The sequence below is a fragment of the Haemorhous mexicanus genome, chromosome 9 (genome assembly GCF_027477595.1).
Source record: "Haemorhous mexicanus isolate bHaeMex1 chromosome 9, bHaeMex1.pri, whole genome shotgun sequence".
Classification (NCBI taxonomy): Eukaryota; Metazoa; Chordata; class Aves; order Passeriformes; family Fringillidae; genus Haemorhous; species Haemorhous mexicanus.
The window spans coordinates 23,847,003-23,873,204 of record NC_082349.1 but is presented as its reverse complement, the minus strand read 5'-3'; the positions used below and the strand labels follow the sequence as shown (position 1 = coordinate 23,873,204).

General features: G+C 46.7%; 1 protein-coding gene across 1 annotated transcript in view; it reads right to left on the bottom strand.

Moving 5' to 3' along the window:
* LAMC1 (laminin subunit gamma 1) overlaps positions 1-26,202 on the bottom strand; it is a 67,696-nt gene that overhangs the window by 3,272 nt on the left and 38,222 nt on the right. Inside the window, exons 2-27 of the mRNA XM_059854525.1 lie at positions 20,608-20,912; positions 18,528-18,658; positions 16,972-17,138; positions 15,870-16,058; positions 13,802-13,919; positions 13,606-13,704; positions 13,364-13,500; positions 12,397-12,519; positions 12,120-12,309; positions 11,813-11,925; positions 10,295-10,516; positions 10,018-10,206; positions 8,427-8,672; positions 7,992-8,145; positions 7,425-7,567; positions 6,549-6,727; positions 6,238-6,394; positions 3,828-4,033; positions 3,359-3,438; positions 2,883-3,020; positions 2,550-2,694; positions 2,075-2,224; positions 1,572-1,686; positions 1,028-1,227; positions 648-806; positions 52-151 (exon numbers count right to left, since the gene is read on the bottom strand). Of these exons, the coding sequence (XP_059710508.1) occupies positions 52-151; positions 648-806; positions 1,028-1,227; positions 1,572-1,686; positions 2,075-2,224; positions 2,550-2,694; positions 2,883-3,020; positions 3,359-3,438; positions 3,828-4,033; positions 6,238-6,394; positions 6,549-6,727; positions 7,425-7,567; positions 7,992-8,145; positions 8,427-8,672; positions 10,018-10,206; positions 10,295-10,516; positions 11,813-11,925; positions 12,120-12,309; positions 12,397-12,519; positions 13,364-13,500; positions 13,606-13,704; positions 13,802-13,919; positions 15,870-16,058; positions 16,972-17,138; positions 18,528-18,658; positions 20,608-20,912 (4,155 nt within the window). The remainder of the gene's footprint in view (positions 1-51; positions 152-647; positions 807-1,027; positions 1,228-1,571; positions 1,687-2,074; positions 2,225-2,549; positions 2,695-2,882; positions 3,021-3,358; positions 3,439-3,827; positions 4,034-6,237; positions 6,395-6,548; positions 6,728-7,424; positions 7,568-7,991; positions 8,146-8,426; positions 8,673-10,017; positions 10,207-10,294; positions 10,517-11,812; positions 11,926-12,119; positions 12,310-12,396; positions 12,520-13,363; positions 13,501-13,605; positions 13,705-13,801; positions 13,920-15,869; positions 16,059-16,971; positions 17,139-18,527; positions 18,659-20,607; positions 20,913-26,202) is intronic.

Sequence of the window (26,202 nt, the reverse complement as noted above, 5' to 3'; positions counted from 1 at the left end):
ACACATCAGGAAAACACTCAAAGGCATACAGCACGTTACAGACAGTCCTACCTAGCTGATCCAACAGGTCATTAATGACAGTGAGCAGGCTGTTCACAGAGTTCTTAGCTTTTCTTGCATTGTCTTCTGCCTCCTGGGCAGCCTGTGAGGCCTGTAGGATATTAAAAAAAAAAAGAGTACAAAAAAAGTGTAGGGATTACAAAACTGTTGCCTCCTCTCTGCAGTTAGTCAGCACATCACTGCCTTCTCACCTCAGGATAACAATCCTGCACAAAGATCTTTACCACAGGGCTGGGGAGAAGACTGACAATCTTCAAGGCATCAGTTTTCTGAGTATTTCAGGATGGGGACCCCTGAACACTGAGCAGGATTTTGCAGTAAAGGGCAGGATGGAATCAATAGTGCTATAGAGTCAGGTTTCAGCTATAATAAAAGGAAAAGTAGCTCCCAAATTCCAGCAGCAAGCCTATGCTAATACACCACAACTTGTCTCCTTTTCAGTCCCACTTAAAACTTGGAAGAGTCAGAATACTGCCTGGACCCAGCACTGTCTTTGCAAGAGGAGAGCAGGAGGAAAGGCTCCATTGCCAGGACAGCAGGGAGAAGGCAGCTCCTAGCCACTGCTGTCACCTGCCAGCAGCACTCACCTCATTTGCCATCTTCATATCCTGTTCAGCATCAGCCTGCTTCCGCTTCAGCTCCTTCTCTGCATCCTGCAGCTGCTTCATCATGTCATCCACCTCCCTGGCCAGTCCTGTCACATCGGCAAAGGTTTTGTCGGCTTCGGCTCTGGTAGCAGCAGCACTCTGCAGCCAACGGGTGGGAGAGGATGGAAAAAGGTGGTCAAGGGGCAGAACTTCCTTCAATCCTCCTCATCAAAATGCACTGACTCCCTATCTTGCCAGATTTTGCATTTGCAGTGGTGAATACAGCAGAGAGCACAGGGGGCCCACAAGGAAATACTGTAACAGGAGTTCCTGCAATCCCACAGCAGGATCTCAGTGGGGGTGAGCTGCAGCACACCCACCTTCTGAACGGAGCTGGCAATCTTCTCAGCATCATCTGCTCTGGCCTTGGCCTCACGGGCATCAGCAGCAGCGTTGCCCAGTGCCAGCTCTGCCTGGTGAGTCTTGTTGTTGGCCTCTGCAATGGTCTGGCTGATGGCAGGGATCTTCTTCAGCGCCTCCTCGGCCGCCGTCTTGTTATCATTCACCCGCTTGTCAAAGTCTAAGGGGGCAAAGCAGATCCTTATCACGTGCTCCAGGAGAGCCTTGGGATGCTCCTCTGACCAAGCTACCCAAGGCTTTGCTGCCCTGACATTGGAGGGATGAAGAGCAAAGTGGGGTCAGCTCTCCCTATTGCACATCTTCTGATGCTAAATAAGGAGGTTAAAAGGAAATTTCTGGACCCTGAAAACGCTTACACTTTTTCTTTAAAGAAAAACAAGCCAAAAGAACGTGCCCAACACTCAGATAAGGGCAATAGCAGGGCCTCTTTAACCACAATATCCTACTTCCAAGTGACTTGTCACACTGGAATTGAAGGATTCACTCCAAGTGCTTCCTCTTTACCTTTCAGGTTCCTGAGAATGGTATTGGCCTCCTGTAGTGTGCCACTGCTCTTCCGAGCAGCTTCTTCAGCCAGGGCTTTTGCTGCATCTGCTCGAGCCAAGAGCTGGTCTGCAGTCTGAGGAGACAGGACATGTACCAATGTAGTCCCACTTTCTGAAGGACAATCGTGCAAGTGGATGAAAAAGCACTGTTAAGCCTCAAACAACAACACCAGAACATCCAGAACAGCAGTGCTTTCTCTGAGACCAGATGAGTGTACATACTTTGGGAATACTGCTCTGAATACAAAGTTGACACCACATCTGGCAAATATCTCCTATTTTCCCACACAGCCTCAAAGCCATTGCTTTTAACCTCTTTCTGCATCTCCTTTTTGGGGCCATTCTTCAGCATTCTTATAATCAATAAATAACACTTAGATGAAATAATTTGTATCTGGCTGGTTACTTGTCTTCCTTGTTTTTTTTCCCAGGGAACAAAAGCCTGCACAAAGTGGAACTGACCTGCTGCTCTGTTTTCCCTTTCTCCAAGAGGTTCTTGACTTCTAGCTCCTTTCCTTTCATATCTTCTCTCAAGTCTTCATAATCCTTTAGCTTTCTGGAAATTAGTTGATCCAGTTCCTCTGCTTCCTTCTTGATCTTATTTGCTTTATTCTGCAGGTGGAAATCACACACAGAGATTCCTGAATGTTACAGAATTCCTGAACAGGTGGTAAATTTTTCCACTTCTACATTCAAGCCAAGACGTCTGGCCAACATTTCAGATTTCTGTCTTTCAGAACTGGGGGAGTTGGGGTTTATGTAGGTGGTTTTCTGCATTTACATCTCCTGCATAAATGTTGCAATTGCATAAAAGCTGGATTATGCCTAGATGGACAAGAAACCCAGAGAGCAGAGAACATTAGCAGAGCTCATGTGAGATATGCCAGCAACCTAGCAATCCTCAGGAAACAGTGCACATGATGGTGCCCACATGTACCTCTAGCCCCGTGGAATCCACAGTAGGCAGGCTGGTGAGATTAGCATATATCTGCAGGGCTCTGTTTCCAGCTTCCTCTGCCTCCGCCAGCACCTTGTTGGCCTGTTTCTCTAGGTCTCGAGAGATATTCCTTGCTTGATTGTACCTAAAAAATCCCCAAGGATCCAGTTATGCAACAGGAATTTTTGTAGAACTGAACTTAGTAAGAGAGTGGAGAGGCTAAGAAATCAAAAATCACCACCCACAAAATCCAAAGCATACAGAGGGGCTGTCTTAGTTTTAAGCACTGCTCTGAAGTCAGGAAATAAAACCAATTTTCTGTTACTGACTCACTTCTGGTTGAGCTCATCAATATCAATTGCAGTTTGGTTTTCTCCAGCCAGGGTTTTCAGCAGCAGTTGATATGCTTCTGTGGAAGTATCGTTAGCAGCCTTGGCTATGCGAACAATCTCATCAGCTTCCTTTGTGTGCCTGATGACAAAAGAAAAATAATGCCACTGGATTTGTCAGCCAAGAGTTTCTATCCTCAGTTCTTGATTATATTCTCTCTTAGCTTTCCTTCTTTCCTTCCCCCACATTTACATATGGGAGATGCTGAAGCATTTGTTATGGAAGATGGTTGCCATGTCTGTCATCCACACGAGCAATGTTTACCCTCAGAGCTACACAGCCACCATCCCACAGCACCAGTCCCTTAAGCAGCAAAGGGTGTGTGTTTCCCAGCCAGCAAATGAAATTCTGCTTCCCCCTTGCTGAGAAGAGCAGGGCCCTGACATAGACCATGATAAGGGTGTCTTGCCACGGCCCACCTTTCTGCCAGCTTACGGGCCTCTTCTGCCAACTGAGTCATGTTGTTGGGGTCCCCGCTTTGCTCTGGAGGTGTAATGGACTGGAAGAGAAAAAGAAAGGGAAAAAAACCCTTAAAGCTCTTTTTTAATCTTTTATTTGAATTTGCTTTAAATATTTATTGTCATGATCTAAATGCTTAGAGATGTGTCTAACCTACTTCTCACTTCTCTGTATGTTTTTCTGAAGTCCATGTAGTTTCCACCACTGGTTACTCCTTGAAAAACAGTGGTGCTAATGTTTATTAAAGATTTTTATGTTGGTTTGGGCTAAGATACTATCTGTGACTGACAGCAGTGAACTTCATTGATTTCCCATGATCTTGATGCAAATTTACTGTTTGAGGGAGAGAGCAAGTGGAGAAACACACCAGAGGCACAGAAGGAAAGGCCCTCGGCCTCTCCCAGCTGTGGGATCTCAGCACACACTCACCACGTTGTCAGCTGCCATCTTGGCCCTCTCCAGCATATCAGAAGCCATGCTGATCAGGTCCTCCGTGTCCTCCACCCGCACCCGCGCCTGCTCCGCCAGGCTCTCCGTGTCCTGCACTGTGCCCTGGATGTTCCTCAGCCTGTTCAGCTGACTCACTAAGGTGCTGTTGATGTCTTTGAGACGATCCATGAGGCCCTGATCTACGTCTGAAACGCAGGACAAAAAAGAGAGGAAGCAAAATTAATTAGAATCAGGCAAAGCCATGTCACAAGTCACTTAGCTTGAGATCAAAGTCATAATCAGAATGTGTGTGCAGCAAACAGGAGAAATGAAAAGCCATTAACTGCTAATAAGACAATCCTGCTGGGTGTTGGAACTGACTCTGATGGGAGATTTTGTGTTCAGAATCTCTCATTGACTTAAAATGACAACAGAGCTGCTCCTCAATAGGTATGAAAAGTCTGTTTGGTGAATTCTCTTTAGCTTATCTCCTAGAAATTGAGCAGAGACGGACAAATAGTGCAGACATCCATTTTTCCACACTCAGGGCAACAATGGCTACTCCAAAGAAAGACCTAAGGAGCTCCATATGGAGCAGCCAGAAGCTGTGTGGAATAGCAAACCCACTCCAAACTCTCCCCAAACCAAAGGGCTGGCAAAAGCTATGAGCCTTGGTTCTCACATATGTAGGATTTATAAGGCACCCACACTTCACCAAATTTTTGGACCATTAGGTAACTCCCCACAACAGCATCTTAATAATGGAGGCATCACAGCACAGGTATGTATGTGCCTCACAATCAAGGTAGTAACTTTTAAAAAGCTGAGAGTGTTACCAAGAAATAAAGTGCAAGCCAAAGCCCACAGAACTCCAAAATTAAGATTGGTCAAATACTTTGACCTTGCAGCACATCTTAAGTATTGAACATGAACATTTGACACATTTCAAAAACATACTACCAGAGAAAAACAGAAATAACTTTTTCAGGTGTGCACAGATTTTTGCAAGGGTACTTTTTGTTGCATTTACCTTGCCCTCTTAGTAAGAGAAGAACCTGGAGCTGGGGAAGGGTCTGGAGCACAAGTCTCCCGAGGAGCAGCTGAAGGAGCTGGGAGGGGTTGAGCCTGGAGAAAAGGAGGCTCAGGGGAGACCTTCTGTCTAACCACAACTTCCCTACAGGAGGGTGCACCCAGGGTGTCAGGCTCTGCTCCCAAGCAACAGGGACAGGATGAGAGGAAACACCTCCAAGCTGTGCCTGGGGAGGTTTTGGTTGGATAGTGGGAAAAATTTCTTCACATAAAGGGCTGTCCAGGGAATTGCTGGAATCACCATCCCTTGGAGGGATCTAAAAGCTGGCTGGATGTGGCACTTGGGAACACGGGTTAGTGGTGACCTTGACAGTGCTGAGGTCAGGGAACAGTTGGACTTGATCTTAAGAGTCTTTCCAAAAAAATTATTCTAATGATTCCAAGACAGAGACAGTGATCAAAAATTCCACCACAAAACCAAATCCAGTCCCTCATCTTTCTCCAATTCCCATCCTGCTACCCACTTATGTGGGACTATTATCTAGGCATGGATGCCAAGCAGGCAGCATAAATCTACCTCAGCTAAAGCTGAGAAAAGTTTAAGCAACCATTCTCACTGGCAGGAATCTTCCCAAGCAAATGCCAGCATGAGATGTGTGTTAGCTTTTTCCCAGCTTCACACAAAGGGGAAAAATTTTCCCAAAATGGTCTGAAATCACTGAACCAGCTCCCAGGGGAACATCTTTTACTGCAAAGTCAATAGTCTTCTTCAGGCTTCTCTTTTCCAAAACACACATCATCTTATACATTAAAGAGACCCTAAGGACAAACCACTGTTACAAACATGACAAACATCCTGTGGTAGTGGTGACAACACAAGAATCAATTTGAAATGGAGTTTAACAGGAACAACAGCATTCTTCAGAATATTCTACACTTGATGGTGGGATAATTAAGTTTGCCATCAGAATTTTGAAGCTCATTCTGATCACCAATGATCAGAACAACAACAACTACTTGAGCCCAAGATGTCTGAGCAAATTTAAAGCATAATAAGCATACTGGAAAGTTTTCTCTTGTGTAATAAAACCCTCCTTTGCATCGAGAGAAGAGGGTAACACATAAAACACTTCCATCCATACAGAGCTAGAGGCAGATATTTACTTCCATGTACAACAAAGACCACTGGTAGAACAGCATGGATAAAAGCACAGCCACTGTTGTTATGATAATAACGTTCACTGACTCAGTGCTGCTTGAAATTGCTGTCAATTCTGGAGCACAAAACTGGCTTGAAATAAAACACGCTGTCTCCAAAGGGAACAGGAACATCAGGCAAAGAACTCATTTAGTTGGTCCATGTCTGATCAGGTCAACTCACCTTTGCTCCTTTGTGCTTCATGGAGCAGCTCCGTAACTTCTCTTTCTGCCTGCTTCAACCGCTCTTCGAAGGCTTCATCGGTTACAGTTTCTTCTCTGCTACCCAGATTTGCTATAAGATTTTCCAACTCCTGCAGCCTTTGACGTTGCTCTGCCACCTGCATGAGAGGGACAGAGCACAGCTCTGACACAGCAAAGCACCTCGAGCCACTCCGCTTTCAGCAATCACCAACAGTCATGGGCTGCAATGCTGCACAAGTGGACACGTGCCACCATCTCCAGTGGTACCAAGAGCAGTGTCTGTGGCCTTACCTTATCTTTCACTAGTCTGTAACAGGCTGGACACTCCTGGCAGCCAGGCCAGGAGCGGTTGTAGAAGTAGTTCTCCTCGCACTGGTTGCAGCGGCTCCCCACGAAGCCTTCCTTGCACTCACAGTGACCGTTCTCCCGGCACTGCAGGGACCGCGAGCCCTCGGGATCACAGTCGCAGGCTGCAGGGGAGTTAAACCTCAGTCAGACTGCAGAACAGGCAGAAATCCCCTAAAACTCACAGGATGAGAGCATATGCTTAATACCCTAAAACACATGCAAGAGCTATGGGGCACAAACCCACAGCTGGACCTCCCTCCTGATCGCAGCGCTTCTACTCACAAGCAGGATCCATCGTTCACTGTGTGTGATCAGTGTTGCTATTACCTCTCCCACAAAGCATTATTCTACCATACTGCATTGTAACCAACTGCAGTTAGCTTTCCTGCTCTTCACAGGCAGGGATATCAATGAGGAAAGTTCGGAACAGCCTGCTTTGCTATCATGTTTACAAGATCAGCTGTTCCTCAAGACAGAACCTGGATACTGAGGCCACCTGCAGAGTAACTGTGCAGGGACACATTAGGAAACAGGGCTGTCGGAGGCCAAGATGCAGAGAACGTATTTACACCAAGGAGAAGTATGTATCTACTAATTTGGATATCTAGTAAGTCAGACAAGAAAAAGGTAACAAAAGAAGAAGGGGATAAGCTGTAGTACAGAAATCAAATTTCATCAGTGTGGACATACAAGTGCCAACTTCTGCTGTGATGAGGAGCAAGGTGACAAAACACCTTCCCAGAGGCAGAAGGAAAGCAAAGGCAGGGCTGGGTGTGCAACATCCTTCCCATCTGCCTCCCTGTGACCCCTGAGACTTACGTTTACAGCCTTCAGAGCCAAAGCCGAAGTGGTTGGCCTCACATCTGTCACAGTGCTGGCCGGTGACGCCTGGCTGGCACTCGCACTGCCCCGTGCGGATGTCACACTGCCCGCTGGTGGAGCCCAGAGCGTGGCAGTTGCACCTGGGGGAGGCAGGCACACACACGTCAGATGTGACACAGAAGTGACAAGTGGGGCCTCTCTGAAGGGCACAGCTCAACATTTGCATTTGCCAAAAGCTGCTTTTCTTGCTGTGAAGATGCAGCAGGCGAGGCACTGAGCTTTTGAACCATGCAAGGTCACTCGCTGCCTGCACTAAAAAAAGAACCCAAGAGCCCCTGCTACAATCACAAAGTCATGTGGCAGTTTTCTATTTAAAACCCTGATTTAGAGCTCTTTATAAAGCTATTTATAAGTCAGGCTTTTTGTACAGCCTTAGTAGCTGCTCCTTGACCACTGCTCTTCCCCAGCCACAGCGGCAGAGGCACACCTGTTACTTGTGACAAACATCACATTCCTGCTCAATGTAAGCACAGACCCTCCAAGCCAAGCCAAACCAAACTTCACCTCTCACAGCCACGTCCACTCTGAAGGTTGAAGAATCCAGGCTCACAGGCACTGCAGTCCCTCCCAGTGACATGAGACAAGCACTCACACTGCCCAGTCACTTGATTGCAGATCGTCTGCTGATTCACTGTGCCGTAGGGATTGCAGTGACAAGCTGCAAAAATAAAAAGGTATGGAGGAACACGCACAAAGTTAGAAATCCCTTGTGGTGTTGGTACTTACCCTAATGGGCCTGGATCCAAACCACATAGACACCCAGCCCCTGCATCACACAATGCTTTTGCTTTGATAGCACTAAGTGCCCACAAACACAAGGATTTTAGCAAGCTCAAACCACTAAATCAGGGTAAAGCCACACAATGCTGCTGACAGGCACAAGTGTCAGCAGCTCCTGGGGACAGAACCATTTTTAAATGCAACACGAAGCAATCTCACCTCTGCACTTGTCCGAGGGGTCAGAGGCCAGAGGGTTCCCAAAGAAGCCATCCTTGCAGCGGTCGCAGTAGAAGCCAGCAGTGTTGTAGATGCACTTGAGGCACTCGCCGGTCTGGCGGTCGCAGTTGCCCACGGCGTTGGGGTCGATGTTGTTGTTGCACTGGCACAGGCGGCAGGGCCTCACGGCACCGTTCCTGCCCAGTGGGTCTCCGAAATAGGCGTCATCACACAGCTCACACCTCTTGCCTGGGACACAACACAGACACGGGTGCTGCAGCAGAAAGCCTCGTGCTGCCATCTCACATGGAACCCCTTGCAGTCCCTTCTGAAAAGTAAACTCTTCAGCTTCTTCCCTTTCATCCTTCTGTTGGGGCCAGACACAAATCCCTCCTCATCTCTAAATTCAAGCTGACTTTTCACTGGAACTTTGCATTATGAATGATTTCTGTTTTTCCTTCCCCTTCTATCCCTTTAAGCCAAACCTATTTGCTGCAATTTGTTAATTTAAGAATCCCAAGAGGTAGAGTTTCATGGGGCATCACTGCTCCAGGAAGCTCCTCTGCCAATGAGACCTGCCAAACCTCCACAGGGAGCCACAGAAGCATCCAATTCAGCAGCTTCCTACACTTAACTGCAGATCTGACCTCCCCAGCCAGTTATGAGCTCCATTTCATAGGCAGTTCTTGCACAAACAAACCCCCTTTTTCCTCACATCCCAAAAAGGTGGTGTGAGACAGGAGGAACTCTTCTGCAATCACATAGCTACAACAAAGATCAGCTGCTACAGACACCTGAACTGAAGGGAACCTGGGGCCTAGACTCTGCTTTGGTTCACAAGGCAGTGGCACCCACAGGAAGCTCCATGAGCTGCTTATGTGCTTGGTCAGAGGCGTTCCTAAGCACTCAAGAATGTACAGGTATTCTGTACTTTGTACTCTGCTATGCCAAGCGTGAAATCAGCAGAGAACCATGAAGGCTGCCAATCATCCTACGGCTTCCTTGATGCTTGCAGGCAGAACAAAAGTTTCTGCTTAACAACTCAGTTACATGCTTGGACTTCACTGTTTATTGCAAAGAAAAAAAGATCAGTATCTGTTAACATATTTCTCTTAAAATTGCTGAGCACTAGTTTGATCTTCAATTTTTTTGGACAGCATTTTGTGAGTCACTTCAGCCTTCCTGCTCTTCCTAGGAAGCATCCTGCAGTGCCTCACTTGCTGGCAAACTGCACCTTCTAATTTTATTTCAGTCTGACCTGCCTTCCTGGCTCTTTTAAATCTATTTTCTGCCCAGCACCATGCCATCATCAGAGCTCTGCTGGAAGGCAGCACAGCTCTCCTATACAGCACAGAAATGGTCAGACTTTGCAGATCAAGCCTTTTGTTCTCAAGAAACAGGCATGAAAAACATGTGAAGCCCCAAGCCTCACACAGGACAGAAAACAGGGCTGAGGAAGGGAAAAGGACACTGGAGCCAGAAGACAGAGCAGCTTTCAGAACTACTCACTGTGGATCAGAGAACAAGAACTAGCAGAAGACACATTTCCACAAGCATGTGGAGGTAGAAAAAGATGTTCTGTGTAGGAACACACCTGTAGTGCCAGCCTGGCAGCTGGTGCACACCACCTCCTTGGTGCGGGGCACAATGGCACAGCTCGAGGTGCCTGGGCACGGACAGGGCTGGCAGTCCGAGGCTGTGCCAGCCGTGGCATCGCCGTAATACCCATCACTGCACTTCTCACAGTGAGTCCCCGCTGTGTTATCCCTGCAATTGCACATGCCTGGAAGAGAGAGGGATGTGAGCTTTGCTTCATTGTCCAATCCAGAGAAGAAGACCCACCCTCTTGCTGTCCCCTGTTTGTCTCTTACCTGTCTCAGGATCACAGGTCTCGCTGTGCCCGTTGCACGCGCAGGGCACGCAGGGGCTGTAGGGCCCCAGGCCTGGGCTCTCTCGGCGGTACCCAGAGGTGCAGCGCTCACAGAACTGCCCCTCGTATCCCACGGGACACGAGCAGCTCTCCACCCAGGCCACGGGCACACCGGGTCCGGGGTGAGCACTTGTGATGGTGACATCATCCAGGTGACCGGCACCTAGAAAGCACCAAGGGGCAAACCCTCTGTAACCACAAAGGCTATCGTCACCTCTTCCCCAAACACAGCAGAACAGTACGAGGGGCAGACGGGGGGGGCTTGCAGTTGGTAAGATGAAACAACATGCAAAACCCTCCAGGAAGGTTTAGAGAGATGAGCAAAGATGCACTAGAGCTCACCAAGGGAGGGAGCGTGCAGGGTAGGAAAGCTGAGAATGACAATATAGAGGAGAATCTGAGAACAGCAAGTACAGTCAATTAAAATTAAGTTATATTTTACATGTGTATGGTTTCCATTTCCAAATCAAATACCAAAACCAATTCCTGGCTTTCAAGACAGAACAGACCATGTCTCTAGCAATTGTAATACACCATCTGCAAAGCACGCCTCAGGACAAACTCTTCAACTATTCCTCTCAAGCCATTCCTTCCTCTGGCATTTCAGCATTTCCCTCATCTACTCCCAGCCCCTTCCCTGGAGCAAAACAGAGCCCAGACACAACATAGCTGACTTTTAACTTATACCACTGTGTTTGTACCACTGCAGCAGCTCCAGTGCACTGAGCAGAGCCCCAGCTCCTACATATTAGCAGTGGCTACAGCACTCATGGATGGTTTGCTCCACACCTTTCTACCCATCCATTTCACAACCCCACATTCCTCATTATGGACCACCTCTCTGAAAACACTTGCAGTTTTCCCACCTTTACCAAATGAAAATTCATCCTTTGCATCTTTCTTCAAAAATTCTTCATCACACAGCAATACCTAAGGACCTACTTTTGCTTCCAACACATGCCCATTTTTATAAACCTTCATTATGAGGAACTTTCACTCAGGTGCTGCACAGGCAGCACTTTAGACCTTGTCCTTCCCATTTGTCATGTCGAGGCAAGACCCAGAAAGATGGGGGATGTGACCATTTCCAGTGTAGCAAAACTTAAAGCCAAGTGCTATAAACTTCCTACATCCTCCTTCAGTACTCTGTACTACGTATTTTTACCAATTGGAGGACACAGGCTATTAAACAAAGAAAAATTACCACATTTAGAGCAAGGAATCAGCAGTTGCTAAGTGTTCAGCTTTCAGACATTCAAAGATAACACTTTTCTTTCCCATATCCTCTTCAGGAGGCCTGGGAGAAGATGCTACACAGGAAAGCCAGGTGAAAAGCTGGCACAAGCTTTGCCAAATAAGCTGCCACAGCTGTTTATGGCTGGGCCCTACAATGAAGCAACCCAAGCACTAAATAAATTAGTTTGCCCCCTCTTCTGCAATGTTCTGCTCAGCGACTTACTTCTCTCACTGTATGTCCCACGGATCTTGATGGAAGTCAAGTTGTGGAGAAGCTTTTGGAATTCAAATGCTGTAAGAGTAGGCCTCCATGGGTAATCTGCAGCCTCATGCAGCCTGGGGAGAAGAGCCAAGCATGATCAGCACAGTTCTCAGCTGCTAACAGCTGCACCCTCTCAAAAGCTCCCTTTGCAACAGCACTGTGCTATTGCAACATCACCCACATAAGTTTAAACCTAATGATCTCTGTTTCCTCAAGAGCTCAGAGGCCAAAGGCAGTCCGGGCCAGGTGACAGCTGCTCCCACTGTACCTGAAGGTGTAGGTCTGCACGTTCTCACTGGGGTAGGAGTTGCCCTGGGCAATGAGAGGCACGGACACTCTCAGCCCAGCCCCTTCCAGCACCAGGTCCTCTGCAGAGAGGCGCGTGTCCCGCCTGTCCACACGGAAGGAGAAGGTCAGGTTTTGCCCGTAACTCAAAACCTGGTTGCCCAAGAACTTGCCTGAAAGGGGAAGAAATCCTTACAGTTAGGGGACAGAACACAAAGGGCACGAGCAGCACAGAAAGCCATGCTTTTAGAATGACCTACGTGGTGCAACGAAGTACATGGGGAAGTAGGTGTCAGAGATAACGGAGATATCCTGGGTCTCAGCACTCCACTGCAGCAAGACTTCTGAGCCATCTCGCTGCTCAGCACGCCACTCGTCCTCTCCTGAAGAATCAGATGGGCAAGAATTAACACCCTTGGAAGATGGAGATTTGCACACACTTCTTGCGTCACATTGTTCGTGTCTTAGCTAATCTAATGTGCGTGGGCACTGACAGGCTGCAGAAAGCAGCTGTGCAGAAGAATTTAGATAGTAAACACCAGCCTTCCAATTTAAGCCCCTGACTCAAGTGCTGACTTGAAACCTCTGAACTTTCAACCCTCTGATGACTACTTGTCCAAAACCATCTTTTCTAAAGAGCTTAAGCAGAGATAGAAAAACCTGCAGGCCACTACAATTTGTTGAGAGCTGCAGCCTATATATGAACTGTTCTCCACTGGAATTTTAATTAAAAAAGATGCTCTTTTCAGACTACGCAGCATGAAAACGTGCATACACATGAAACTGACTGCATTAAAGAAAAAGATTTTTCCTGAGCTTACAGATTCATTGGAAACACAACTGTGTTTTATCCAGAGCCATGTAAACCCTGAATCTAAAGTGATTTTGATCCTCTCAATCAGAAAGTCCTGACTTTGTTCTAGAACTGAGGAAACTCTTTGTCAGCACACCTCTCAGGCTAGAAAAGGTTTCTATTTGCAATTCCCACTTGCACCTGCAAGGTGTACAATAACTGTGTGCCTGAGGCCAGAGCTGTGAATTCATGCCTCCCCATCTGAACAAACAAGCTGCAGACATGGAAGCTTCAGCACTTCCTAAAGAGGGATCCTAGACCTGTTTGCCCAAGGTTTGTGGTCTTGCACAGAAAATAAGGAGTCAGGGTTTTTTAATAGCTTCTGACTTGAGTCTACAGCCCAACCTGAGATACAAAGGAAAGCTCAATTTTACCAAACTCGAAGTTAGAGGTGATGCTATAGATACTGTAGCCTACAGCACTGGTGCAGACTGAAGAGTGTCCAAAACAGAAGCAGGGGGTACAGCCTCTTGGATTGGAGGACTCCAGATGGAAAAATCCAGGTTTGCATCTGAAGATGTGAAGGAAAGAGAATTAATTTCCCTGATGCTTAACCCCAGGTCCCCGCTCAAATGTTTTTCATTCTTGAAACAAAGCCACGGGAAGAGAAACTCACCTCTCACAGTGGAATCCTTCCACATTGTCCTTGCACGCACACCGCCCTGTCTCAACGTTGCACTCCCCTGTGCTGCCAGCAGCATTGCAAGAACAGGGCCTGGGAGAGTCAGGAGAGAGGTTAGTTCAGTAAGAGCCAAAAGAGAAAGCTTTAAAAAAGCCTAGTTTTCCTTTTAGAGAGCTGCAAGCCTCCTTACCTGCACCCAGCTTCAGAGAGGGAGTGGAACCCTGGCTGGCACCGGTCACACTTGTCCCCCATCACACCGGGCTTGCAGCTGCACTGGCCATAGCTGTCACACTGTGTGCTGAGGGAGCCTGTGGGGACAGCAGGGACAGGCACCTCAGCACACACACATGTGGCTCCATCAGCTACTCAGACTTCACACAACGGCCAAGAAATGAGGAAGAAGAAAGAGGGAAGCACAGCCTCAAGCTGATGAGTGACACCTTACCTAAAGACTGGCTCTAGCTCACAGGGATCTCCCCCCTGGCAGCTCTAGAAAGATGAACTGTTATCTAGTCTTCCCAAATGATATTCAGCCTTTTGTTCCTACCAACCAATCTTTTTATATATAATTTATAATTTTGACTTCAAATCGCCTTCTCCTGCTTCATCCTCAATGCTACATTTGCATTCCTCCAATTCCAGATCTGTTTTACTCTGCAATATGTAATTTCCAAAATTTTATTTCCTGAATCCCTTGTGCTCCCCATAATCAGCATCTCCCCCTACCCTGACCTCTCCCTTTTACACTCCAATTTCCTTCCTTGATTCCTAAAAGTTGCATTTAAAGACTAAACTGCCTCTTTGAAACAAAGCTACATGTGCCACTATGAATCCTAGTAAACTCATGAGCAAAACCCTCATTTTTGGAAGGATGCCTTCCTCAGTACTCCTCCATTCAAGTGGTCTTGCACAAAATGCAGCAGCAGGTTTCTTTAATCCATAGTGGACAAAATGCTTTCTCCCAAGCATCCACGTAGCTGCCAGCCTCGCAGCTGTCAGCACTGTAAGAGTTAACTTGCAGGGGAAAAATATTTTAATATACAGAAATATTTGCTTGTTTCCACTTCAATCCACACCAGAAGATTATAGCAAAGTGAAGAGTTATAAGATGATTAGGCTGGACGGGACAGAACAACTCACAAAACCTTTACCATATACAGCCAAAGTTCAAATCCCCTTTGCAGTCCCACTTAGGATTATTTAGGAAAAAAGAGTACTTGACAAAAAATACCAATCCAAACATATCCAGGAGATTGAAATACACTCTGGGTGTCAGTGCATCACGGCATACAAGCTAATGGCTAAGTAAAGACCTTTGAAAGCTGTCCTTAAAGACCTGAGAAGTCAACTCCCTGCATCTTTCCAACCATCTCAGCTCACACCAACCCACACCCCTCTTAAAATAAGGTCTAACACAAGGACCCACGAAAGCTGTCAGAAGAAGAAAAGGCCTTTATTGGTCAAAAATTTCACAAGTGAATGACTCCTTGACAAAATTAGATAGGAGATGTACCCTGGCAGACCTCTCCATGGCTGCTTTTAGGGCATGCTGCAAGCAATGACTTATGTCAGCTTCTCTTTTGAAACCTCACATCATATCTTATTATGTGCTACCCTTTTCCCTCCTTCCACCTTACTTGCTGTGGGCTGGTATAGTTATGGGATCACTCCCTACAGGTTAGGTGGTTCCCTACACAACAAAAGATATAGTCTCCTGCCACAATTATCCCCATCCCCATTTATTTTAAAGGAGTTTAACTACATATTTTGAGTTTAATTTGTTTTATCTCACCCCACCCCTTTTTGTGTTTAATGTTTCACTGGTTTGTATTTATAGTGCTTGGATACTTGGTAGGAGAAACTGATGCAGCAGCTAAAGTTCACTACAATTTCTCAGCATGAACAACTTCCAGAAATACCCACTCACATCATCTTGATTATTAAGAATTTAAATGAGTTCTTTAGTACTGGGAGCATCTAGGGTAACACATACACAGTGGAAAAAAAACCACCTCTATTTCAGAATACACTCAAAGGAGTAAGTGCTGCAGAGGTGACACATCTGCCCTTGCCACCCTAACTCCATTTAGATCCAAGGATAACTTAAACCAAAATACAACCCAACAAACATTTCCTACATGGAAAAAAAGAAATCCAAACAACCCCTCCCTCTTTTTACCCCGGAGCTGGCAGTGACCAGCATGACGGAAAGGAGAGGTGGGTTTTGTGTGTGGCAGTTTGCCAGCAGCAGTGCTCACCCACGGGGTTGCAGCTGCAGGGCAGACAGCCCTGCTCGCTGGCCAGGCGGTAGAAGCCGTCGCGGCAGCGCTCGCAGCGGGGCCCGTCGGTGTTGCCGGCGCAGGAGGTGCAGTGCCCGCCGTGGCCCGTGGCGCGGTACAGCTCGGGGTCAAAGTAGCACTCCTGCGAGCGCCCGCTGCAGTCACACGCTGCAAAGACATGGCAACATCAGGGACCAGCCTGTCCCCACTGCACAAATCCCACCCTGCACAGTTCGGCTGTAGATGAGCTGGGGAAGGAGCTTTTAACCACTCTGAGACCTGAAACAAACTTGGCACCATGCTCATCAATGCCCAAAAGAAAACCAGCATTTGCTATCCCACTTCTTTCAGCATCAGGCTGCCACTTGCAGCTAAAATGTTGTCCTCCCACATAGCACCACCAATCTCTGTCGTCCAAACAAGCATGAAAAGGTAACATGAGGCTACTCCACGCTGTAATGAGAGCCTTTCCCCTGGATTGCAAATCCCTAGACAGCAGGACATCCCAATTTCACCAGTCCATTGAGGGAAGCCACAGACAGCTGGGACCTATCTAGACACACAGAGGTCAGACAGAAAGAAAACTTTTCTGTCTGAAAAAGCTTCCCCATAAAGTAAACTACCAGGAGCTGTAGTCTGGAACAAAACACCAAGCAAATTGGTGTTCTGTGACAGAGACCTGCCTTGGCGGTCCAGAAATTAGGTTAAATAATCAACAAGTAACTGTAAAAACCAATAACCCAAACACAAAAATCAGATGATGCTAAATGAGGAGCTTTTGAAAGGCCAATTATACTCCAGCATCGTAAACAGATTTTTTTCCCCATGGGTCTCATGAAGTACAAGCCTGTACATTTCTGCAGGCCACCTCTCTCTTTAGGAAAGATGGGAAGGAGATGCCCATTCCTAGGGATCTACCAGAAAGCTCCCACAGGACAGGAGTGGAATGACCAACAGTCCCATGAACTGAGCTTAATGCTGGCTGTGGCTGAAGTGAAAAGAAGGCAGGGCCAGCTTGTGGCTGCCAGCAGAGGCAGGGGCCCTGCCCCAGCCAGGCTGTCCCCTGTGCAGCCGCACGTACGCAGGCACTCGTTGGCGCTCTCGGTGGTCGCTCTCCTCCACGGGCGGTCGTTGAAGAAAGGAAGGCACTTCTCACAGTCCACCCCAAAGGTGTTGTGCTTGCAGTTGCAGACCAGCTTGCCAAGCTCATTCTTCACACACTCACTCGCGTGCCCGTTGCACTTGCACCTGGTTCAGGAGAGGTAAGGAACAGGTATTAAAACTCCAGGGCTCCAGGTCACTCGCAAAGCAACAGCAAAAAACAGGGCCCAAATCTCAAAATCTGAGATGAGAGAAATTTGAAGATAAATGATTACAACAAAATCAAGAACAAAACTGCTGTCATTCAGCCGGGAGAAGAGAGAGCTTCATGGATATCTTATGGAGGCCTTCTAATATCTAAAAGGGGTTTACAAGACAGAGAGAAACTTTTTATCAGGGCCTGTAGTGCTGGGACAAGGGGCAGTAATTTTAAACATCTTTCAAATTTTACTTTAGATTGGGCATAAGGAATCAATGAGGGTGGTGGGACACTGGTACAGATTGCTTAGAGAAGCTGTGGCTGCCCCATCCCAGAAGTGTCCAAGGCCAGGCTGGACAGGGCTGGGAGCAACCTGGGATAGTGGAAAGTGTCCCTGCCCACGATGAGGGTTGGATGATCTCTGATCCCTTCCAAACCAAACCATTCTACGAAACAAAGAGGTGCAGCCTGCTCTAGGAAGGCATTTAGGAAGGGAAGAAAGTTAATCAACTCCTTTGCAGTCTTCAGACTAACCTGAGTAGGAGAAGCAAAGATTTAGCCAGCTTTATGTTCGTAAATTTTCCACAACATCTCTCCTGTGAGAGCCCAGAACATGGTAGGTTCACTGAGTGTGGGCTATTGTGGTACCAGTAGGAAATTAAATAGCACAAAGGGGACTAATACAGAAGCCCAGGCACCTCCAGACTGGCGGTGCAGCCAATACAAATGCCCATGTGGCCAAATCCCAGTCTCAGGACCGCCATACGCAAGCAGGCCAAAACCCTGCAGTGCTCTCATCTCTGTTCAGTAAAACATTTTATCATCAACTAGTTAAAGTTAAAACATTCTATAATAGACTTTGGCAAAAGGAAAGGACAACCACAACCACGTTGTACTGTGTTCCAGACCTCCAAAGCAGATAGCTTCTTCAATATATGTGAAGTAGAGACACAGAGATTTTCTACTTACTGTTATTTGAAAGTACAGACACAGGCGAGAATAATTTAAAAACACATTAAAAACCACACAAACCACAAAGCAGAAAAAAAAATCTTCTTTTGTTTTTCATTTTAGTTAGCTCTTTTCACCATTTACCCTCTCAAATTACTTAATATTTTGTCTATTCAAGGAAAAAAATATTTCTGCCAGCCCTGAAGTTATGCCACAAAAGCTTATATACAATATTTGCAAATTATATAAAATTCGTTCTAATGCATTCTTGATTTAGGACAGTCAGTAAAGACCAGAGCCTACTGGTATGATGTGAATACAATCAGTATCTTCAAAGCAATCTAGAAAAACTAACCAAAAACTTCAGAGTTTTATTGTCTACTCACCTACCACCCACAGCAAAATCAGAAATTGCGTAGTAGTAAGACTTGAGAACTTTTGGGTCATTGAAAACTTCATCTCCAAATGTGTTCAGACGGTTGAGGGTCACTCTAATATCTGTAGCTGTCACCCATTCCTAGAGCAGACAGAAATCCCATCAGATGAAACACTCTTTCCCTTGAGAGAGCACCAGTCATTAGCAGTTCTGTTAATGAAGTCATTCCTCAGCAGCTGGTTCCTTCCTCATTGTTTTCCCCTCTGCACCTCAGGATCTCACACGCTCCTGCCCCAGAAGCCTTATGCCACATCCTCTTGGTTCACATGGGTTTTCCTGACCCTTTCTCATCTCTGGAGACCCTTTCCAATGCCTCCTCACATCCTGACTGCTTTCAGCTGGGAAGCACTGAGTAACCTCTCCAGCAAAAAGTGCAGGGCAGGCAATAATGCCAGCTTGCTAATTGTACGTATCTGTCTGGCTGTAGTTTTCCTGCAAAGCTATGCAGCACCAATGGGAAAAGCTTTAGGGTACATTTGTCTGCAGGCATATTGCACCAGACTAAAAGATAGAGACAGACAAATGAGTGAGGCTGGGGGAGGCTGAGGAAGAAAAACAGACAGATCTGACTTGCAACACAAGAGTTTTTCATAATATTTACACAGTGTCTGTAACACACTGCCCTGCCCTCGTGCAGCAGCAGCCAGCACACACAGCCTGTTGCCAAATTCCATATCACATTCTGCCAGCCACTGACATTGGCACCTCCTTGGTTTTATTATACCCCTTACAAAGCTGTTTTCCTTCAAACACCATAGAAAAGAACACAAAGAAACATCCCTGTATGTACAACTGGGCAGCACCTGTGTCACTGCTCGGCCAGTAACACAGTGTTTATTTACTGAATTACAAACACTGATGTAAACACACAGAAATACCAATCACAATACACACATTTACTTCAGTTCTAAAAAGCAACACCAGGAGTTGGTATGTATTTTAGGAAACTGGTGGTCAGATCTCTATTCCTTACATAGAGAAGCTTATCAGAAAATTATACAATTGCTAACTTGAAATCTCCTCGTTCACCTTAACGATAAGACATGGTTTTCTGCAAGGGCTGGCTACATCAATGAGGTGGCCAAACTGGTTCTTTTCCACTTCAGCAGTTCTTTGTCCTTTCCCATTAATCTTATTTTTTCATTTCACTTTAGTTTGCAGAATCAACCATACCAGATTCTGCTCTCCTGCCTGGGAATTGGAAACAGGCAAGCCCTGAGCCTGCTGAATGCCTGTCTCAGACTACTCCTGCTACTCTAAGAGCAAAGGCAAGTTTTGGTAATTACAGCTCTGAAAGGAAGACAACGAGTCCCAGTGAGCAAACACCACAGCTTTAGCTCCTTGTTGCAATATAAACTGGAGAAATCATCAAGCAGAACACAAAAATTGGCAAGTAAATCAGATAAAACTGTATGCTCCTGACCATTGCCCAACCACTCCCGTGAATGCAAAAAAAACCATTCAAGAATTTTCGACAACAAAAAACCCCTGCCAAAACTCCCTTGCCAAGCCACTTGTAAGAGAAAAATACCAAGGATAAAATCAAACTTCTCTGCTTCAACACACATGTAAGACAAGAAGGTAGGGATTCCTGTAATGCTTTATGTATTTAGAAGAATCTTATATTTCTTACCTTTTCTGCTTGAAATACACATGCAGATACTTCAAATATTAACTGGACTGAGATTTTTCCTTCCCTGTGTCCTTGTATGTGAAACAAAGCAGAATGTCCACAGCTGCTTTCTAACCTGGCAGAGATCTACACTCATCCTCTGAAGACTTCCATCATCCCTACTGACAGATCACCCTTAATGCCACTGGGTTTGCTTTTTGTACCATAAATGTACTACCAATAAACTCAAGAGTTCAATTCTTCCTTCACAAGCATCTCTGTGGATTGTCCACCCCAACTCAGCTGAGCAAGGGCCTTTCACTATGAGTCAGGGCTGTAGTGCAGCCCAGTGGGCACAAAGCCACCATGCACAGAGACTCACTCAGCCCACCTGACTGAGCCAGTCCTGCTGACATACCTGCAGCACAGGGCTGTTGTCAAAGTTGTAGGCACTGGGGCGCCCCTCCAGCGTGGAGAAGGCCACGTTGCCCCCGGTGAGAGGGGAGATGTCGCTGAACTCATCGGTGCAGAGCGCCTGCTGCTCGTCCTCGCCGGTGCGGATGAAGCCGCGGTTGACCTTGCGGTAGGTGCTCTCACAGGAGCCGCTGTAGTACTGGTAGGGCACCCAGGGGCCGTCCTCCCTCGTGCGCTTGTAGATGGCAAAGCTCTCGGGCCGGCTGGTGTGGAACTTGAGGCGCACGTACGTGATGTCAAAGGCTTTTCCTGCAGGGGAGAGGAGGCACCTATGAGAAAGACTCAAAACTGAAAAAGAATGGAAAGAGCTGCACTGCATTTCTCTCTCTGGAGAAACATCTCCCAGCATCATGCAGAAGGATGAGCATGTCCAGCAACACCAGAAGTATCTCTTCCAGTCCAGTATTGTATCTCCAAGCAAAGACAAGGTGAAGGAACTGAAAGCAGAAGTTGAGGGTAAGCTGAATAGATAGACAAAGAGACCTACAAGCTTCTGTGCAACCAAAGGCATTTCAGAAGCTGCAATTCTCTTCTGCATACATCCCTAACAGATGACAGAGTACATCAGACCCACAAGGAGTTTGTGTGTATTTAAGGCCAGGCACAAGTTAATAACGGCATTTGATGATATTTCTCCCAAATATTTGCATGGGAGAAACAGTATTAACCAGAGAGGAGTAAGTCACACTGTAGAGTGTGGTTTGTACCTCTGCTTCCTCCCTAAACAGACAATATTTTGATCTCTTTTTACAGCTCACAAAGCTTTTCCTCCAGCACTGAACCTACCGACTACAGCCCTCTTCTACTCATTCCCTGGGAAAAACAAAATGAGGTTTAAGTTTCCCACATCATTTGACTAAAGTCACCAAAGCATTTTAAGATCAGAGTGCAATGATTTCCAAGCTACCCATGTTCTCCATCTCCTAGAAGAATGGAAGAAAATTCACCTCCTCGCCCTCTGTTCCCCTCCTAACTGGTCTGTGGCAATCAGCACATCATCCTCCCTCATTAGTCTTCTCCAGTGACTTGAGCATCTACCCCCACGCACATAAACCAAGTGCCCACGGGAGTCACATCCCTGAGAGAACCCATTAGGAGAAAAGGAACACAACACTCTTCAGCCACCTTCGTCTGCTATCCACACTGGCCAACGGGCTGGCCAGGGGTTCCCAGGAGGAGGCATACAGCTGTGTACCAGCTGTTCTTGCTCCACTTCAGCAAGCAGACTGTGTACTACTAGGACATCCTGGAGCATGTAGGGAGCTTGCTAAAACAATGTTGAGTTTGTTTGGAATAAAACCTCGGGTGTTTAGTCCCTGCCATGCTCTTTTATGCTCCCACCACTTCCAAGAAAAACAGTGCTCTAAGCAGAACTTGCAGCCATCACTGGTTCTTTTGCAGTTAAAAAAAAAAAGCTACTAGAGGAGTTTCAGCTGATTGAGAAACAGGTTTTTTCAACCTGCAGAAGTCACACATATTTAACCTCAACTTGTAAAATGAATGAACTGCACCATGTTAAATTTTAACATGAGGCTTGGCACTCGCTGAAGTGTTCACCTCCTTCACACGTGAGAGCAGACCAGAGGCACCATGGACCAAGAACAGTGTGTCCTCAAAGAACACACGCACAACCCGACAGCCATGAATTAGGTCATGCACCACAGAGCTGCCCTGCAGCCCCCGGTGATTAGGCCAGGGGCCAGCCTGCATTAGGCACGGCACACCCAAAGCCTGTATGGCACAAGGGAGGACCCAAAGTAGCAGCAGAAGCACAGAAAAGGGTCCAGAAACCAACACACCTGAAAAAAATAAAGTAAAAATCAAGATACACAGCACTTGAAAAATTACATTCCCCAATGTGTTAGTTTGGCACAGCCTAGTTTTTGGTAGCAGGGGGGCCCACGGGGGTAGCTCCTGTGAGAAGCTTCTAGACTCTTCCACCATGTCCAACAGAGACAGTTTCTGACGGCCCTGGAGATGGACATGCTGCTGGCCCAATTACAGAGGTCAGTAGTGCCTCTGTGATGACATATTTAAGAAGAAAATCAAAACAGCACGCGCACAGTTTCTTCTTCCAGGGCTGGTGAAGCGCCGCTGCTGGGGCCAGCCCTGGCATGGCGTGTGGCAATGCACCAGGGCCAGCGCCATCTCGGGGCAGCCACACGAGCCCTGCCTGCCTGGCCACCCCCTGCCCTTCTGCCGTGCTGCAGGCACAAGGGCAGGGCTGGCAGCTTCTCCTCCTGACACCCCGCGTGAAGAGAGGCACTAAACAGCACCTGCACCACAGCAGCTGCCACTGCCCACACGCCGGGCTGCTTGCCCAGCAGGGGAACCACGATGAGCAATTTCCATGGCATGGAACCTGGAGGAGATCAGCTTCTCAGCACTGTGGGATCTTGCAACAGTCTGAATCAGTGGAACTTGCTGGCAGTGGTACCTACAAGCAGCAGTTTTTCTTCTAGTCACAGGAGAGGAGGAAGTGAGGACATGTGAGGGAAAACAACATGGAGGCACCAAAGTAGGTGGAAAAGAAAGAGGGGGAGAAGGTGCTTCAAGCATCAGAGCCAAGATTCCTCTGCAGGCTGTGGACAGGACTATGGTGAAATAAACTCATGCATGAAGTCCATAGGGGATGCAGAGATCCACTTGCAGCCCATGAGAAAAGAGGAGTGGGTGGATGGCAGGGAAAGCTGTAGTCCAGTGGGAGAGCAGACTAGAGAAAGAGAGGGCCCCTGCTTCCAGAGATAGAGAGAAAAAGCCCTGGCTTCCAAACTAGAGCAGGCTACCCTTAAAAGGCTCGACCCCCGTGGACAAATGACCCACACCACAACAGTTTTGGGACAACTATTTGCCCACAGGAGGGACTCCACGGCATAGCAGAGAAAAGACTCCTCTCCCTGAGCGAACAGAAAAAGATCTCAAATGATGAACTGACCCATGCCCTGTCTTCCTGCACTGTCGGTGGGAAAGAGGGAGGAGCTGGGGGAAAAGAGGTGCTTTAAAGGCTTCTTTTATTTCTCATCATCCTCCTCTCACTCTGTTAACATTAAATTCACTTTATAACTTTTTTGTAACTATTGCCCTTAAATTGTTTTCTCCCAGTCCTTATCTCAACTCATGAGCCCTTTGTTAAATTTTTTTTCCCCTCTCCTCTGGTCAGCTGTAACAAAAGTAAGCGAACTTTGTGGATATCTGGCATTTGGCCAGTGTCAAACCATGACACCCAAGAATAGAAAAAGACCAATCTGGTGTTTAAACTACCCACCAAATAGTATTGTCTGTGTGTGACATCCAGGACAGCTGGGACAATATATAGATACAAGGCCCCTGATACTTCTTACAAAATACCCTTTACTATTTATATCACGTGTGCATGGATCATGTATTATGGATAACCTAAGCACAAGACTGGAAGCCAGACATTCACAGTCATGGCTCTTGCTCAGTAGCAGCCCACTGTTGGTTTGGGGTTGATTATTTAATGAGATTTTCTTACATACAGAAGACAAGTGAGAAGCAAGCACCACCATTAATGCCAATCTGCTTTCTTCCAAAGGATCAGCACTAACTTAGCTTAGGCATCCCCTCCCCTTCCTGCCCCATACAAGAGATGAATCCTGTTCCTGTGCATTTGGAGTGGTTTTCTCATGAATTGCAATAAAGGTAAGAAGTAGGCATCCTGTGTACAGATCAGACCCTCCCAGCTTTCCTGTTTCTCTTAACATGGGCTCTTCTGAAAGGGAGCTCCTCACTGAAGGCAAAATATGCTTGAGGTATGAACAAAGTGCACCTGCAGGAACTCAAGACAGACACAAGACAATAGGCTGGAGACACACAAACATCATCTTCAGGTCCATGGTACACAAACCCAAGATACACTTCACACCTCTTCTAGGTAAAAGGCAAGGGGCCCAGGAAGCCAATACTCTTTCTTCTGCAGGCATACCCGTGTGTTGACCTGCAACTTGGCAGCCTATCCCAGAACTTCACCAACATCTTGGATGGAGAGCAACTAAAAAACACAACTACTACCATAGTTTTATCACTAGTAAAAGTGTCATCAGGTTAATGAGAGAGCTCACATGGTTAAGATAAAGCAAAATCTACTGCTGAAAGTCAGCCCTGGTGGGATTTCTTTGGGCAACCTTAATGACAAGTGAAAATAGGAAAACATCAGGCAAGAGCAGCCATTCCCTAAGTCAAGAGGGGATAAAAAAATAAGCCAGAGACAACAATGAAGGTCACTTCATTAAACAGCGTCAGCTGAATTGTCAGGAATACCCAGCTCTTTTGAATTGGGGTGGTTAGCTTTCTACTAGTACTGCATTCCTCTGGTGTGAAGCAAAACCCCTGTGTTCAGGCTTCATCAAGATGGGGAGGAAATGCTTCAAAAGAATCCTGGGAATGATGAGGGGGCTGAGCATGTGCTTTCACTCACACACACAACTTTCTGCTCTAGATGAAAGGCAGGGTCACAGGCTGCTTGCCCCAGAAAATAACTACTTTTTTCGCTCTCCACTATAACTGAATTATGATCCCTGTTGCCTGACAAGGTCTCCTACTGCTCCTTGTGAAAACCCCAGCTCAGCTAAAGGCACAGCACATGCCAACTGTGCTCTGGGCAGCATGAAAACATTATCCCTGGGAACCCCTTCTGCTAAATGGCAAGGACCCTCCCTTTTTCATCTCCAGTTTTACATGGCAGGCCAAGAAAATGCATTCAAACCCCTCCCAAGTGAGCAACCCACGTGAAAAAGACATTTATGGCAGCTGGCAGCCTAACTCCTTGAGCAGTGCAGTTAATGGCATTACAGAGGAATGCAGTTAATGCACACAGAGAGGCTGTGCAGCGCCTTGCTGGGTAAATACTGCTGGAACAATGGAGTTTACCAAGACCAGCTGACACAGTGTGGAAATGTGAAATGTGTTTCCCCACTGTTCACACTGAACACAAATACTGTGCTTAACAGCCTAGCAGTTCTTTGAGGCTGCAGAGACTTTTTCTAGCAAAGATAAGCAGCCCAGGTTGCTTTCATGTCTTGCGGGCTGAATAAACATATACAGCTATTAAACTAAGAAACGGTGACAGCAATAACCAGGTGAAAGGCAGTTTTAAACATCACATTTAGAAGACAAAAAGACATTGTTCTCCTCTTCCTAGAAGTCAGTACTGACTTGGAGCTCAGTTTGGCTTAGAACTGTCTGATAGTGCCAACTGTCAGGTAGTATTTCCTTGCGTGTATTGAGAGGTGACAGATCCATTTTGCAGGAGGAACTCCAGATGCTGGAATCAGTGACCATGAGCTTAGCACTTCCCAAGTGCAACCTCATGTGTGTTTTAAAGCATACAGAGCTCAAAATCATGAGCCACAAATTTTAAAACTGCATCTTCTCTGAAGCATGGAGCTGCTCACCAGCAAGTGACAAGGTGGCAAAATAAGCAGCCCCCTCTGACAATTCAGGATGACGAAAAAAACCTTTAATCCTTTTCTCTGCTGTAAGCAAGCACACATACAAGCCTTCAAGACAATATTGCAAT